The sequence below is a fragment of the Alligator sinensis genome, unplaced genomic scaffold (assembly GCF_000455745.1).
Source record: "Alligator sinensis unplaced genomic scaffold, ASM45574v1 scaffold140_1, whole genome shotgun sequence".
NCBI lineage: Eukaryota > Metazoa > Chordata > Crocodylia > Alligatoridae > Alligator > Alligator sinensis.
Genome location: NW_005841836.1, coordinates 1,912,028 through 1,930,000, shown reverse-complemented (window position 1 = coordinate 1,930,000; position 17,973 = coordinate 1,912,028). Strand labels below are relative to the sequence as shown.

Below are 17,973 nucleotides of genomic sequence, written 5' to 3'. Positions count from 1 at the left end.
CACCTTACAGCCTAACTGAGCCATTCCAAGAAGAGAATATAGAGCAGATGTTATAAAGAGCAACATAGCATGAAAAAAGCAACTTGGTCTAGTGTTGCTAACAAACAACTGCATAAAAATGTCCTCACCTCCACTACATTGTTTAATTGACCAAATGTAATGCAGTCATAAAAAGACTACTGCTTAAAAGCTAAGCATATACCGCACCTATAATTAGTACTTTGTGAGTAATTGTAAACCTTAAAAACAGATTACACTGGTACTGAATGGATGTACTTCACTAGATAGTCTGAATCAGGTAATATACAACGAGAAATCAATCTGAAAAATAATTAACTTTGACAGCTCTGTACTTCAGTTTCTAACTTACATACAGGGAACATGTTATTTTCCACGTACGAGACTTGTTCATAAAATATGAAACAGTATTATTTAAGAACAAAGGACTATATGCTACATAAGTATTTTACATTCAGAAGCTTAAATTTTGGCTATGATTTCAGCAATTAATGAACAAAGTGCATAACCACACACAAAACCTGGATACAATTTAAAAGATGTTGTCAACAATCCTAATATACTGTATATAGGTTTAAGAAAACATAGTTCCTGAAAGTATTCTCTTCTCCACTAAAAAACATTAAAATTCTAACAACTTAATCTGCGCTTGCATACCTACGTGCCAGACTAAATTTTAATGATAACTGCAATAAACAGAAAATCAGACAGTGGTTTCATTTTTTCAACTTAGCAGGAAGGGTTTATGACCTCTGCTTTGCTCAACAAGCTGAGTTAAAATGGCTTCAATCCAGAAAAATTAATTGATTGTATACGATTCTGAACAGGAATACTGAAAAACTTCACGTGCATATTAGCATATAAAACAGTAATGGCCCAGATCAATGCATTTAAAATGTCTTTCTACAGAGAGAAGGTTAAACTGGCATGCATATAGGTCTCATTTTAAAAATATAAAATAAATCTGTAAAAACCTGATGCATGTTATGATATGAACACAAACTCTGGACTAAATGCTACCAATGTTGAATGAAGGACCAAGCTGCAGAGTATCTGTAAACATAGGTGCGTCACTTCTCTGCCCCTCCCACACGTGCATACAACCAGCCAGGTGGAACTGTTACAGTTCCGCTCTACAGAAGTACAAGATAAGCAACTTTATGCAAAATGCTACAAACCCAGCATGTGCCACAAGATACCATACATAGCAATACATAGGTGGAATATAGGGCACTGCTAACAAAGCTGCGTATAGGTAGGGAAAGGATGTTTTACCGATGCTACTACAAGCACCAGGCTTTAAAAATTACTAGACGCTAGCCAGAGGTAGCTACGAGATCACTTTATCAGAATGACCATGCAGGCATAAGACATTTACTTGGTCACTGGGGTATTACAGTGGAAATCATTACCACCTACAGGCACATTTTATATCTACTCCAAAGACCCTCCTTACCTCTGAAAAATTTAGTACATCAGTAAATCAGCCACTAGGACTGGAAAATTATTCATTCTACAATATAAAGTAACAGGCACCAAGAAAATTACCTTTAAAGTAAGAAATTAAATTGCAACGGTATTACTATCTCAAAAAAATGTCATCAGCATGAAGAGTTCTGATCAGACCATCTCAAAAATTATATAAAAATAAACTGCATTCCAAAGCAGGCAATAAAAGTTATTAGAGGCATGAAAAACTTCCACTTAAACAATGAACAGATTGGGACTATTACAAGAACTAGCATCAAGGAGGCAGATCATCCTTTCTAGAAATGCAAAAACAAAGGGACAGTGAAGGAAATGAAAAGCAACACATTTTAAACTGAAAAAAAAAAAGAAATTTTCCCCACTCTCTGCCACATTTTAGCATCAGGGCCAAGGGTTTAGCAGGATCCAAAAAGGATTGGACAGATAGGTAACAAATATCCAGAAAAACCAAAAAACACTGAACAGACACTGAAAAACACAAACCTTTCAGAAGGGATAAAAGCCCTTAAGTTTTAGATCAAACCCACTTCAAACTGTAGCAGGTAAGAAGTAATATTCTGTAGGGGTGTGCATCTCATTACTGCTTCCAGAAGTGGTTGTTTGCATCTTACTCTGAAAAGATGGCACTAACCAATCAGAGACAGGGCAGTGCTAGATGGATCAGAAATTTGACCCCATATGCCAATTTTCATGTCCCTGTGTAAGGCCACAGTAATATACCATGGCAAAAGGGCCATTTTCCCCCTGCTTCCAGATAATAGGCCCCTATTATCCATAGGTCTGTGGGCTGCTGGCAACCTGCCTACTGTCACTGTACCTATGAAAGGCTGCACCAGCTGCCGAATACAATCTGTGGGAGAAGGTATAATCCTAACTTTGTCAGGTGGAAGCAAGTTGAACCGTTTGTATAGGGTATATAAAACACGCCAGATGAGCCTTTTGTACCTGCTCACAGGTGCAAAAGATAAAAGATAACGATGCTTTATAGCAGTTTAAGCTTTCCTGGCATACCCCTTCAGAGCAATCCAGATGACTTGGGTTACCAATTCAAAATTATTCTGATTTTCAGCAACAAATACTAGGGGGAATAAAGACACACTAAGCAAATGAACTGTGGGGCTCCAACATGCCTCACATAGGATTTTGGAGCAGCTGCGAAGGAGAGACCTAAAAAAGTATTTTAAAATATGTTTCTATTTTTTGCCTTGTTCAGTTCCTTATGCTTCTCTTTGTTGCCTTTTCTCATTCTTCCTTGTAATTTCACACTTACTTTCTCCTTCCTTTTTATTTATCTTCTGTTTACATTATACTCGCAGTCTTGTCTCTTCCCCAATGCCTCAGAGATGCCCGCTTTTTCCCCCAAACAAAGACATGGGCCTCTTACTTCTCTCCATTTGCTCCCAACTCTGGATCTTAGTCTTCCTGCACCCTCTGCTCTTTCAGCTAAGTCTACTGACCCCCTGGAAACTGCCAAATGTTTGTTGATTTTTCAGAACTGAGAAATTTACTGGGGGTCCAGAACATGGACACAGAAACCTATTTAAGAAGCTTCTCTCCCCCTTCCCACTTCTTTTAAATTTTGGTTTGTAAGACCAAAATCTTGTAAAGGCATACTTGAATCAGATTGTATTAGTTCTTGAACAGCAAAAGCTTTGCTATATTTTGAAGTGTTAGTCTTTTGTTTCATTTAAGGAAGCTATATTTCAAAAAAGGTAGAAGAATCAGTAGCATAACTAAAGGTGGAAAAACAGGTTACCAGCTCCAGGTGCTGATTTAGAAACATAATTGAATATGCCCCACTGATCATGACAGGGCATATATTAGATATGATTCCACTAAAATGTAACCACTATGTTAATGTTATGTGATATGGACTGTTCTAAAGGCTTCTACCTAAATTGTTTTTCTAAGAAAATATTTGGGTATTTCGATGAAATTTTTTCAAAACATGCATCTAACTCGCATAGAAAATGGGAAGTTTTCTTTAAAAAGCCAAATATAGTTATACATCAACAAGTGTTCTATGAGTGCGTTTTAATATATCAAATATTTAAAGTAGCACAATTTTTTTTAATCCAAGACTCTTACTAGAATTTCAAATTTTCAGAAGTGCTGCTTAGTGATCATTGAGACAAAGTACAAGCAACGGTACAAAATCAAAAATTTCAACAGCATATAATTGTTACGTTTACTGGCCTATTTAGAATCTGAAGGTACTTTAGCCCCAAAGTTGCCATTTTGTAAAAATAAGTCTTTTCAATAACAGACATTTAAAATGTTCTCTCTCATAAGTACAGTGAATTTCTTTTACAGTTTTGATCCAATTTCTTTCAAACAATTCAGAAAAAAAAGAAGTAAATAAATATTTGTATGCTAGTTATTGCTGCATTAAAGGTAAGGCATAAGGTAATTCATTGCTATTTTAATTTTAAATTCTAATACCATGAAAAAGATCCAAACAGAAGGGTGATTAGAAATTTCTACTTACTAACAATTTCATTTCTAGCTACCATAATTAAATGTTCACAGTGTATCTCGCATACTCTTATCAAAAGGAGAGGAAAACAGTTTTTAGGCCAGAGGATCTGTATGGCAGCTCTTTCTGTAATAAGATACTGCTGAACAAAAAGATTAAATTTTTCTTTCTGTAATAAGATACTGCTGAACAAAAACACTAAATTTGGGGGCACAGCTGCTATATCAGCCTATATTTCAAACTGCAACTTTATCTGCCTTTATAAAATGAATAGCAAGATCTGAGTTTCATGGGATCAAATAAGAACGAACTTTCTTGTAAGACAGAATGACCATTCCCAAGAAAAAGCTATTGATCGTAGTGTCACTAGCCAGGGGAACAAGAAAGAGAAAGCTAATTTTGTGCTGCACGTTACACATTCAGTGCCTATAATTTGTTAAAAATAAAAAAAATAACAGGCTTGCATATCACTTTTGTGGTCTCCTTCATACTGAGAAAATGTTTCCTACCATAAAACTGAGATACTTTGGTTACATTGCATTTGGTAAGATCAGCAACATTTGCCTAACCAGACCTTCTAGAAACAGCAATGAAGCAGTGACTGGACAAAGAAACAAAAACACACCTGATTTTTTTCCTTTTGAACCAAAGTTGTTAATGCCAGTTATGCCTGTAGCTATAACTTCTACTGGTTTCTGATTCCATTTAATCTGGCCATTTGGAGTTAAGATGTTCTTATCATGTCACTTTCCATTCCTGTACAGAGCACGTGACCTGGTGAAGCAGTCCAGCAACCCAAATCTGAAAAGGCTAAATTCTAAATTACGCCCCCTCCCTCCCCCTACACACACACCTAAGTAACACATACGTATCAGTCCAACTGCCTTTTTTGGGACTTGCACACAGCTTGGATAAAGAGGATCTCCCTGTGCACAGACTTGCTAGAAGTGAAGTAGTAGTGGAAGACAAGAGGGTCCTCTCATCTTTTAACCCGCCTCACACAGAGTTTGAACCTGTGTCTCCTGCTTCCCACCCAAGTTTGTTGGGTGGGAAGCAAGCAACAAACTAGGCACTACCCGAATTGCTCGCAGCCCTCCCCTGGAAGCTGTCCCATTGCACTTGGCATTTAATATCCATGGGGTAAAACACGTCAATGGCAATGGAATAGTTTCTGTTCCACTAGGAGAAGGGCCCAAGCTAGAATCCAGAGCATCATCCATCTCACTGAGCAAGACATTCTCTGGCTTGTACTCCTTCATGGTGCCACACATACTCCCCTGTTCGCTGCCCAACACACCAGTTCCGATAGGAGGAGTGGAGGCTACTCGAGACAACACAAAGCCATTGCCTAGTTATTAGGGCGCTTTGCTGGGAAGCAGAAGACAAAGGCTTTAAACCCCCTTTGGGTGAGGGAAGCCTAAAACCTGGGTCTGTTGGTAAGTGACTTAACTAATGAGCTATTGAGCCTATTCATAACCTTCCCAAAGTTTCCTTTTAATTCCAACTTAAATAGCCTTGGAATAACCACATCTACTTAGTTTATATTTTCAATGGTAAAAATAAACCATGGTATTAATGCAAACAAATGGCACAATCCTGCTATGTGCTTATTTGCCTAAATTCCCCTTGTTCCCAACAGAAATAAAGGCACATGGCACCCATCTGGCTGCTGTTTAGTCCAAAAGGTCATTTGTCAGCTCATTTCAATTTTCCCTACTCACAAAAACACAAACATTAAACATTCCAGAACAACATTCAACACCATCTGAAATCTTGATGTAAACACATTGCCAAAGTCCAACTGGCATTCCCTATAGTATGATAACTGCTGCAGTAGAATATTTTAACAAAATATTACCTTCAATTTCTGAAGTCTCTCTGAACTTGGAAAGGTCCTAAAACGAGCTTCAATATGATCAAACTCTTTTAAAAGCTCCTGGTTTCGCAGAATAGCATTCTTTTGCCGTTCACAGATCTCTTTCAAGTATTTTTTGAGCTTTGCATATTTCAGTTTAGCTCTTTAAGGAAAGATGGGAGGGAGAGGGAGGAATTAACACTTTTCACTGTGTCAAATATACCACGTATATATCAGTTTAAATCAAATATTTAAAAGAATGATAGCACAGTATTCTGTATTACTCCTTTTCAGCTAAAAGGTATGCATAGTAAAAGTATGAATGTCTTAAGCAATTTGTTCAAGGCTACACTATAAAACTAACAAAATACTACATCTATGCGAGTCAGATTTAAATATGGAATTAAAATTGGTTTCAAAAGGACATTAGTGGATTAACAAAACAACGGGCCCTTGACTTCTAAAAAAAGGTTGCAATTTAGAAAGTTAATGAATTTAAGACTACAGTAAAAATGGGTAGCTGTATTTGTAAGAAAAGGTGGTTTTAAATGACAGCTATACAAACAGGAATATCAAAAGTTCAGGCTTATCAAAATTCGTATCAGACTGAAAACAAGAGAAAGAAAACAGCATGCAGAACTTAAACATATGGATTTTCCCCTGTCTCTTCAGACATTTACTCTTGGTTTTCATTTTTCCAGTATATGGGTCCTCTTCAAGGGAGAAGAACTGAGAAAAGATTTTGCACCTACAAGATAACATTGCAGTGCCTTGCCTCTATCTCCCTCAGCAGAGCATGGGGAGAGTTCATCTGCTCCAAATAGGACCTAATTCACACTCCAAGAAGGGAATGATGTAGAACAAACCAACAGGAAATGATGAGAGCAGGGTGTGTCTAAAATCTAACCCCTTCCCTGAGCTTAGGGATCTGACTCAGGGGTTCAGGAAAGTACCATTGTCCACTTAGGATCTGTACCCTTAAATCCTCTCCTGGGGACAGACATCTATAGTCATTCTTTTAGGTACTGAGCAGGTAACACTTGTTTGTTTTAAAGAAAAGCTGGAAGAAAAAGAGGAGGAGAAAGAAGAACTTTGTGTTTTATACAATAACCTAATGGAAGATGTGGATTCTACTTCCTCCTGACAATTAAGGGGTTTATGCCCTCCTCCCCCACCTCTCATAAATATGGCCTGATAGAGTAGTCTGGGTCAGGGTACATTCCAGCTAGGTTGACCACCCATCCCTAATTGGGTGGGGCAGTCACAAAATAGGAACCTCAAGTCCTAGTCCCAGGCTTCATGACTCCAGGACAGTATTTGTCCCAGATTCACAGTATCGTGCAGGGACCCAGGTTTCACTATGGGAAACTATAAGTTTCTTCTTGAAGTCTGGCAGAGTTCCAGCCTGCAAGGGGCTGAGGGGAGCAGGGTGCTGAGGGCACCACATGCATGTATGCATGCGCACACATGCACATGGCCAGAAATCCAGCTCCAGGCAGCAGTGGAGAGCAGCTCCCCCAGCTGCCTGCAGGTAAGTCTATGGGGGTTGGGGGGAGGTGGACAGATTGAGGCCCCTACAGTGAGGGAGGGAGTAGGGCAGGGTTGAGGGCTAGGACTGGGGATGCTGCCCAGTCACAGTGGTGCATGGGGCCCAGGCAGGTACGTGGCTGCAGCGCCCCGCCAGGGAGCAGGATGGAGCCACAGGCTGGGGGGGTTAGGGGTGGGGGTATAGCTCCCCACCACTGCACTCATTCCCAGGGAAGGGGATATGGGGAGCCCATGTGCCCCCCAGATTTTTACATGGGGCAGGGCAGGATCAGGGTTCAGGGCTCTCCACCCTGCTGTTCTGCCCTTGGGAGCCTCATGCCAGCTGTGTCATCATGGTGAGGCACCCCGTCCACCTGGCAACAGCAATACGGAGTTGTGCCCCTCGCTGCTGCTGGGCAGGCAGGGAGTGTCACGCCATGGCAGCACACCTGGCACAAGGCTCCCAGGGGCAGACAAGCAGGGCAGGGAGCCCCAAGCCCACAGCAGACAGCTCACATCTGCTCCCAACCCCTCCAAAGGCTCTACTCATCTCTGCTCTGGCCATGCTGCAGTGGGGAGTCGGGGAGGCAGGCAGCAGACATGTGTTCCACCTTCCAATTTGTAAAAGGTGGTCAACCTATTTCTAGCCATTCTCTTGATGTTAGGCCAAGACGTCAAGATCCACTGGAGGAAAAGGGAGTGCAGAGCATGATTCAGTAACCTAATGGACATGACACTTATTTCAGCAGGGTAAGTCCTGCGTTCCAGTCCCTTCCCCCCAGGACTGCTTAGTCACTGGCTGAGAAAGAAACACAGGAGAAGGTGTCACAACCCAAAGGGTGTGATTTTTGTTTTTGTGTGTGCTTCGGCACTGCTAAATTGTCCCCGCTAAATTGCAGCTTCTTTGCACGGTGGAGTTTTCTGCTGCAAAAGAGAACCCCCGGTGCAAGGGAGAATTTCCCGCCAATTTGAAGCTTTCTTTGCAGGGTGCATTTCTTTGTTGCAGCACAGAAATGCTCGTTGCAAAGAGTTCCCGCCATTTGTATGCTAATTTGAGTCCCATTATTGACGCTGTGTGAAGATCTCTAAGCGCTGCGGATCCTTACAGACCCAGCGCATTTCAAGCAGGCAACGGAGGTCTGATCAGCCTCTAGCCTCTCCCCGTCGCCGATAGATTCCTAGACGTATCCCTCCCGCGCACTACGAACCAGACCCACGGAGCCTAGCAAACTTCATGTAGCAGAAGGACCCACGGAGCCTAGCAAACTTCGTGTGAGTCCTTGCCGGACGACTCCAGAGCTCTTCTACCCGGGTTCGAGTCCTGCAGGTTTACTTTCCCGTCGCCGAAACCCTTTGCGACGTACCCTCGTATTTTCATCTTCCCGTCGCCGGAACCCTATGCGACATACCCTCGTGCCCTGCAGGTTCGAGTTTTGTTTTCTTTTCTCTCTGTAACCGCAACTTAAGCAAGTTTTCCAGCCTACACCACTGCCATCTTGGTGTAAGTAAACAAACTTTTAAACTACCGCTACGCGTCCGTGCCTAATTCCAGCTCGAAGGCCTTCCCTCTCCGCCCCGGCGTGCCCGGGCTGCTGGACACAGCCCGCGTGCAGCGCGAAAAGGGCTCGGGTCGCTCCCGGCCCGCACAGAAGGAACCGAAATCTAAGACTCCTTCAGGCATTTGGTTGTAAGGTTTGGGTTTTATTTTAGGGGGTTATAAAAGCCAAGAGGCAGTATTCTGTGCTCAGAGTGGTTATCTTTCATGGCAACTGCCTGAGGTTTCCTTGTATAACCCAGCTTGGAGTAAAGTAGTCTCTCTTGCTAAAACACAGATTCATGTAGTGTTTGTTACAAGCATTGCAAGGAGCTTCAGTGATAATGCAAAGTAAAAAAGGGCATATTATAGTTTAGTAAAAAGTCAATGTATTTTGCATCAACTTTATACTAAAACAGGAGGCACTGAATTAGACTTTATATTACACTGAAAGCATGAATATTTTGAATGCTGACAAAATCTACAATATGATGTTTTTAAATGTCCCATTAACTCTACATTTCTAAAATAAACATGCAGAACAAGTATTGTAAGAGGTTTACCTGCATACATCAGATCTGCTATATTCAAACAGTTTTCTTTCCAATTCCAGTCTCTTTGTTTCACTGATGAAAAAAAGAAAGAAAATACAGTATGACCAGACTACTGTACAAATTAAGCTGCTAATATGTAAAGGATGGGGGTGAAGGGGAGAGGAGAACTGCACATCATCTGAGCTCTTTGAAGCAGAGGCAAACATTCAAGGATGTCCAGCCTGTGGCATAGGTACCACAAGTGGCACAGGCAGCTTCTGTGTATGGCACATGACAGGTCACAGGGGGGGCAACAAGCAAAGCAGCAGACAGGGGAGGGAGCAGAAGGCAAAGTAGCACATCAGGTAAGGTTCTTTGGGTAAATGTGATATCTTTTATTAGACCAACTGAGTAGTTGGAAAAAAATTCTTTGCAAGTTTTCAGGCACAATCACCCTTCTTCAGGCACAGGCAGTCTCTGCTGTTCTGAGACTCCAAGGAATAAAAGAAGCTAAAAGTGTGGTTGCTGTTGAGGTTAGCTTCTTTTTCCTTCGTGCTGTGAAGTTTCCATTTCAAAGGGCAAAATTTGATATCTTCCATATTGCTGGGTCTTAGAACAGCAGAGACTTCCTACACCTGAAGAAGGGTGATTGTGCCCAAAAGCTTGCAAATAACATTTTTTCCCCAATTACTCAGTTGGTCTAATAAAAGATATCACATCTACTCAAAAGAACCTTGCCTGAGTAAGTCCTTAGACCAACACAGCTACAACCAAAAAACCAAGCAGGATATCAGGCAAGGGAAGGAGATTGGAATGGCACACAGGGAGGGTGCCAGACTGATTTGTAGCATGCACACACACACTTGTGATTTTGACATCTGGCTTTACTATATTATGTAAAGAAAAAGAACCAAGCAGACAGACTGACCAGAACTGCCAATAGCACTGGGGGTGGTCAGAAAGCTCACCTGGAATGTGAGAGACCATACTTCAAATTCCCTACAGCCTGATTCAGAGCAAGGATTTGAATCTGGACCTCCCACATGACAGCTGACTACCCTCAGGACCAGGCTGCTGTCTGTGGGGGAGTGAGTCTCCACCTCAGAAACCTTCCCGGCCGAATTTAACAAAACTGATGATTCTGTGAAAAAGTTTGGTTTGAATAAATAATGGTTGTAGGAAATGTTAATGTCAAAACTTCTATCCAGCTCTGTCCAGGATTGCAGGCCCCAGGTACTATCACATTCTAAATTATTTATAATGTAAATAATGTAAAAGATATAATATCAAAAGCTAAAGTGAATAGCACCTTCACCATAACAATATGTGAGGCTGTAAACAGATTGAAATCCGCTAAAGACATAAGTATTATGATAAATGTAAGTAGTACTTGGAAGCATTTTCAAGCTGCTGAAAAACTACATTTCCACCGATATCTGGTGAAAGCACAGAAACATGACAGACGCTTAAAGCGATTCAGACTTAAAGACTTCTTTTCCAGGTTCTGCAGCAATATTTGCTAAAAAAAAAAAAATATACCTTTGGTGAGATTTAAGTCTCTCATACTTTCTGACAGCATGTACCAAAGTGACCCAGTGATTCTGCAATATTCATATTATTTTAGCAGCACTATACAAAATAAGCAACTGTCAGTAGTTCAGTTTCTCTTGAAAAGACTATGAATGCTGGCAAAGCTCTTCCATCATACTGCAAGTTAAACAGATAAGCTTATTTGCTTCTAACTCATAGCACTGAAAGTTCTCACATTAAATCTTCTTTCCTCATTAGAAAAGAGAGATAAAACAACCAATCCAGGGGAAGCTGCTGGATACAGGCTGCATAAATATTACCCTCTTGGAGTCAGAGCCCCAAACAAAAGGTTTCTGTATCTAGTTACGCAGTAACTATATTAAGCAATAAACTTCTGTAACAGACTTGTAAATGTGCTTACTCTTATGGGTTTTTTTTAAATTTCCCTAAATTGGCATATTAATTTGTTTTAATCAAACAAAATTATACAGATAAAGAAGTTTCCATAATCTCCCACTCCAATCCATTAACTGGAAATTTGCAATTTTTAAATAATCACATTACAAACAACGTATCATTTATAAATCCAAAGCTACTTCAGAAAATTCAAGTGAGCTCAGATTTAACCTCCAGTATTCTTCTCCAAAGCTGTTCAAGGCAAAGTAGAATTAGCAGGCTATAGAGATCTTGTTAAAAAGTAGTTTAAAGAACCTTCTCTATGATGCCAATAATGTACCAAAACATACGATTCTGAAACCATAACAGAACCTCTATGGGATAACTGGGTTTCAAGGAAAATAAATAGAATCATAAAATCATAGAATCATAGAGTAGTAAGGCTGGAAGGGACCTCCAGAGGTCTGCTAGTCCAACCCCCTGCCCGAGACACAATCATCCCTATCCAAACCATCCTACACAAATCCATAATCTAACATTCTAGCAACACCCCTAACACAACACAAGACTTAAAACCCTAACCTGCCCCAGGGAAAGCAGTGGGACCATGATAGCCAGGGCCATCCTGGGGTGGGAGCAAATCAGGGCGACTGTCCTGGGCCCTGTGCTTTGGGGGGCCCCGTGGAGCCAGGTGGAGTGGCCGCGACAACTCTGCACCATCACCGCTGGCTTCACATCTGGCCTCTTGCTACACTCCTCCCCCCCCGCCACCACCGACAGCAGCAGCGGCTTCTTCACATCCAGGGCACATGGGATCAGGGTGGGGTTGGGGCCCTGCACAAGCTGATTTGCCCCGGGCACCACACCCTGCTTGGGTCAGCTCTGATGATAGCCAATGTCCTGCTTCTGTAAAAAGTTAACAGATGCTTAACAGATCCTAAGAAGAGGGCGACACCCCCTACTACAGAGGAAGGCAAAAACCCCACAGATTATACCAATCGGACCATGGGGTAAAATTCCTTCCTGACCCTAAGTATAGTAATCAGTCCGACCCTGAATAGAGGGGCAAAACCCTCTAGCCAGGAAATTCCAGCTTTAGGTAACAGCAGGAGCGCACCCCAGTCAAAATCCCCAGCCTGGGCTGCAGGCAATACCCAATGCCTTGGAGAAAGGCTTTAAAAAAAAAAAAAAACAAAAAAAAAAAACCCACCAAAAATCCAAAACCTGACATAACAGAAAAGGGGGAGAGGAACAGAATTCCATCCCAGCCCCATGCCAAAGATCAGAAGCATGAGAAATACCTGTAGTAGAAAAAGGCATAGCTACACGTAGATCATCCCCAACCAATGGCTGTCTAACCTCCCCCTGAATACCTCCAGTGATGGCAAGTCCACAGCTTTCCTAGCTAACCAATTGCACTGCCTCGCTGTTCTAATAGTGAATAAATTTTTCCTGATATCCAAATCTAAACTTACTTTGCTGCAATTTCAAGCCACTGGTCCATGTCCTATTCTCTGCAGCAAGAGAAAAAAAGGTCTTCTCCCTCTTCTTTACAGCAACCTTTCAAGTATTTGAAGACTGCCACCATGTTCCCTCAAGTTCCTTTTCTACAAGCTGAACATGCCTAGCTCCTTCAGCCTCTCCTCGTATGACTTGCTTTCCAAGCCCCTATCATCAGCACTGTCATTTCCTGTATCCTGCATTCAACGCTTCTATTGATGCATCCCAAAACCACATTTGCTTTTTGTCCCAGATCCTTCTCCATAGTGCTGCCATCCAGCCAGGTGTCACCAACTTTGTATTTGTATTTTTGATTATTCCTCCCACAGTGTATCACCTTGCATTTATCAGCACTGAAATTCTTCCTGTTAGGTTCCAGCCCATTTGTCAAGATCCTTCTGAAACTGTGCTCCCATTCTCCAGCATGCTCACAATGCTTCCCAGTTTCATGTTATGTGCCAACTTTCTCAAGAAGCTTTCTATGCCAGTATCCAAATTTATTAATAAACATGTTGAACAGCACTGGGCCCAAGACAGACCTATCTCCACTGTATCCCCTTCATCCATCCAGGTCATTACTTTATCAAAAAAGGAGATCAAATCTGCCTGACAATTTGTTTTTCATAAATCCATTTTGGCTGCTTGCAATCAGCCCTTCCTCCTCCAGATGCTTGCAAAACGGCCATTATTAGGACATGCTCTAGTAACTTCCCAGGTACTGAAGAGAGGCTAACTGGTCTGTAGTTCCAAGGATCCTCCTTCTTGTCTTTTTTAAAGACAGGCATTGAACTGGCCCTTTTCCAGTCTTCTGGTACCTGGCCCATCTCCCATGACTTCATGAACATCATCACAAAGGGCCCTGAGATTTCCTCTGCCAGTTCCTGCAATACCTCAGGCAGAGATGTGGGTTTTCTGGAAAAATTTTAACTGGAAAAATTTTCCGGAAAATTTTCCCAATGCCCTAAATAGAGCATGATCTGATTTAGCATGTTTATTTGACTTTATTTAGTAAACAAAACTTTAAAAAGTACCCCCATGTTAATTTTTATGTCCCAATAGCACAAGTATTTAAACTGAAATATGTGATTAGGAAAAAATTAAATACAGCACACTTAATGTGGTTTAAATGTTATATACAAACAAATCCAAAGCTTTAAGTGGAGAGAAATTATTTTTATTGGAGTACCTGTAAAAAATGTAAAGACAATACACAAAAGCATGTACTTCCCTTACATTGTTTGTTTAAATTTAAGGGAAAAAAAACAAAGGCCCTGAAAACTGTTGACATACTAATTTTAGCACACCCAAAAAACTGCTTGATATGCCATGCTTTAGGTTTGATTTGATCTGCACAGCCAATTAAGTGAATTCATAACTTGATTTTTGGTTTGGATTATTATGAGAGTGTATTTACCCTCCTGTTTACAAATCAATAAAACATACATGTACTCTCTCTCACACTTCCTAGGGATAATCACCTGAAAAACATTAATTACAACTTTGAAACTGTCAGGCTTGCCTACTATTGTACTGGCATCCATTCATTGTTACTAATGAATTTTATGAAACATTTAATTTTTAGAAATGGAAAATTTTCCACAGAAAAATAAAGTGCTGGAAAATGTTCAGCCCCACATCTCTGACCCAGGGATGAAGTTCATCAGGCCCTGCTGACTTGAATTAATTCAGATCCATCAAAAGCAATCTGTCTCTTTCATTATCTTATCCCTCAGCTTATCCCCTTCCTTACACAAATAATCTTTATTAGGCGTTTGGCTGCAACTTAATTTTTTGTAAAGACAGAGACAAAATCGCTACCGAGTAGCTCCACTTTCTCTGCACCTTCTGTTAAGACTTCCCCTTATTTAATAACAGACCCCCATCTTACTTGGTCTTTCTTTTCTGGCCAACAAACTTGTAGAACTTCTTCTTGTCCTTAAGCTCCCTCGCTAGGTGCAGTTCATTCTTTATCTTTGCCTTCCCGATTTTGTCCCTGCAGGTTCTTGCCATTTCCTCACCAACCTCATCACCAGAAGCAAACTTCCTCAAGCCCCTCATCCAATGCACCAAATGCCCTGATGGAGAAAATATGTAGGAGACCAAACAACAACTGCGCACCAGAATGAACGCACACAGGAAATCTATCAAAGACAGAAATACCCAATTACCGGTGGGGGCACATTTCTCACAGGAGGGCCACTCTCTCTCCAATCTCTCAGTCCTGATCCTCAAGGGAAACTTACACTACACTTCCCAGAGACGAGCCTATGAGCTCCATTTCATCAGCCTCCTGGATACTAGAGATCACGGACTAAACATAGACATTGGATTTTTGATACATTATAATTTGCCTGGCAACTGACTCCCCAGCCCAGCCCCTGGCTTCTTTACTTTTCATTCCACCCAGGAAGAGCACACACCAACTGCTGACACTTCCTTAGCCTGACGAAGGGTTTTTGAACCCGAAAGCTTGCTTAATAACTATTCTCCAACTATTTGGGTTGGTCTAATAAAAGATATCAAATTCACCCAAGGAACCTTGTCTGCCTATGTCCTTAGACCAACACGGCTACAACCTAAACCCCTGCCATTTCCTGTTACACTTTCTTGGTGACTTGCCTATTCTTTCATTGCTTATAACGCTTTCCTTTTGCATGCGAGGCATCCTAGAAGCTCCTTGTGCAGCCACATTTGTCTCTTGCCATTCTTCTTGTGCTTCCATCGAGGCAAAATGGTTTCTTGATGGGGTTCCAACATTGTGCCCTTTGAAGCTTCCAGCCCTCCTTGGCACCTTAATCTCTCAAAATATCTTCCCATGGCACCATACCTATTAACTGCTCGAGTCAGATTACATAATTTGTACTAGATAAAATGCTGTTTTGCTTTAGAACAAACTTTGTGGATAAGTTATGGACTAATTTAATTAATAAAAAGATCATGAAGGGAAGAGGGTAAAAAGTGAAGTTGATAACTCTTTCACAGCAAGAATTGTGCTTGGAGATAATAGAGTCACTTCACGGGCAAAGCTACTAATCAATGTAAAGGCTTGCAGTAGATTTCTTTTACTAATTCCATATATAGTAAAGAATTTATTCCAAGTTTTTTTTGCCCACCCTCAAAATCTTTTCTACATTTGAATATAAATTGTAAGAATTTTGGTAAGTAAACACCCTTCTGTGGATTTCTGTTTACATATTCTAAATTAGAAAGTCCAGCATCTTGTTGTCATCAAAGACTCTTGGTGACCAAGTTTGCTGAATAACAGATTTTTTTCAGGTTTACCCCAGACTTTAGGAAACTGTGAATACTAAGTCAATACTTGTATCGTGTTAATCCTGTCATCATGACTCTTCTTGGACACACTGCATGAGAGAAAATTGTAAAGCAAAAAGTATCTCACTGTTACTTTTGGATATTTCCTGAAGTTGTATAAGCCTCCCTCTGATTGAAACCAGACCCTTTCAATTTGCTTTAACTTCATTGCCATCATACTTCTTCAATGCCAGAGGATTTCATGCTCACTTTTGGGAATATTAGAAAAGAGATAATATTGGCTCCCAATTCAGTCAGCAATACTTGGCAACAGGCCGATGGCCCTTTTCTTGTGCGCAATAGAACTAAAGTGTCAATAGGAAATATACTTCACAAATTGGTTCTTGAAATAATTCTCACTCCTTTATCCTGCTTGGTTTCTCACCATCACGTTAATTGGCATTTGTTGTTATACACATGATTATACACATTTGCACCAAATGTTACGTTGCACTTAGCATTTATATGAGGTTCCAAACCAAAAAACCTAGAAGCCATTACAGGACAGCCAGTTAATGTCTGGAGAAGAGTCATCTGGAAAGTCCAAAATGTTTGTGTAACGAAGCCTAGAGTGCTCTAGAATGAAACTTTTATTTAAGGATCTGTGGGCAAACCTGATACCCTACATGTGAATAGGAGGCACCTGAAGCACATGCACAGGTGTTAACAAAATTCTTTCACAGTTTCTTAATATGGGAGACATACTGAATTGAACTGTATTTTTTCTAGCCCCTGCCATCATATACCTTCCTCCTTCCCCCTCCCCTTTGCTTGTTTGCCTTTGCTTAAAAGTTTTTATTATCTTATTCTATTATAAGGAGCTGGTGAAAAAAAAAATTAAAGGGCAAGACTATCACTCAAAACCATTCTCTGTGAAGATCCAAGGACTTTTTCCTAGCCATACAGATCTTCAGGCTATAGGATGAAGAATGCTGGCTGGGCACCTGACAAAGACAAACTGAATTTTGTCTTGTGACACAAGCTTCCTATGTGATCACAGATAAGTTATGTAGGCCTCAAAAATATTTAATTGTTCAATTCTTGTTGACATCATCTAGGCCAGGGACAGAAATTACACATAAGCCAATATAAGTGATTGGAAACCGGTTCAGATCTGTAACACAACAGAAATTCGGTGCACATAAACAGCTTTCAAAATGGCTGAAACCAGTTTAAGATAAACCTGGATGGATGTAATATCAGAGTTAACTGATTTAGGTTAAATCAATTTAATGAACTTCTGTCCCAGATCCCCTCCAGATTCAAAATAACTTCACAGTCCCCCAGCAACCTGGGATGCTTTACGCCTCCCCTGCAACACCCTCCCCCCGCACCTTGCAGGGTGAGCAGGCTAACCTTGGCTCACGCTGTATGCTCCAGCCAAGCAGGAAAGGATTCTCTAGCATCCCTGACCCTACTTCTGGTCCAGGCCACTACAGGTATTTTCGGAATCAAAAGTGAATGCCTGTTCACCTGCTTATTGATTTAATCTATGCAGTTTAGACTAACCTGTGAAGACTGACTCGATTCAGCCTCTGGCTTTTTGACTGTCTGTACTTAGCCCTGGAGTTCGCTCTGTGGGCTCCCTATGCCTTACCTCTGCATTAATATATAGGGGTCATGGTGCTCCCCTACCTCACAAGGCTGTTGTAACATAACTAAACAGAAAACTGAGAAACACTCAGAATAAACAATAATGATGGCAGTGTAATAAGCCAGCAACTATAAGATGAATGCATCACTTCTGCCATCCTGATACCAATGAATTCTTAGACACTGACAAGTCGCTCACTGGTCTGAGCTG

At 41.0% G+C, this 17,973-nt stretch overlaps 1 protein-coding gene across 7 annotated transcripts in view; it reads right to left on the bottom strand.

Moving 5' to 3' along the window:
- KIZ (kizuna centrosomal protein) overlaps positions 1-17,973 on the bottom strand; it is a 110,840-nt gene that overhangs the window by 86,989 nt on the left and 5,878 nt on the right. For 4 of the 7 annotated variants that reach the window (XM_025201971.1, XM_025201980.1, XM_025201994.1 and 1 more), the window contains exons 2-3: positions 9,462-9,524; positions 5,841-6,000 (exon numbers count right to left, since the gene is read on the bottom strand). In XM_025201971.1, the coding sequence (XP_025057756.1) occupies positions 5,841-6,000; positions 9,462-9,524 (223 nt within the window). Of the gene's footprint in view, positions 1-5,840; positions 6,001-9,461; positions 9,659-17,973 lie in introns of those variants that run through there. The other 3 variants (XM_025201979.1, XM_025201988.1, XM_025201998.1) reach the window with 3 other exon arrangements.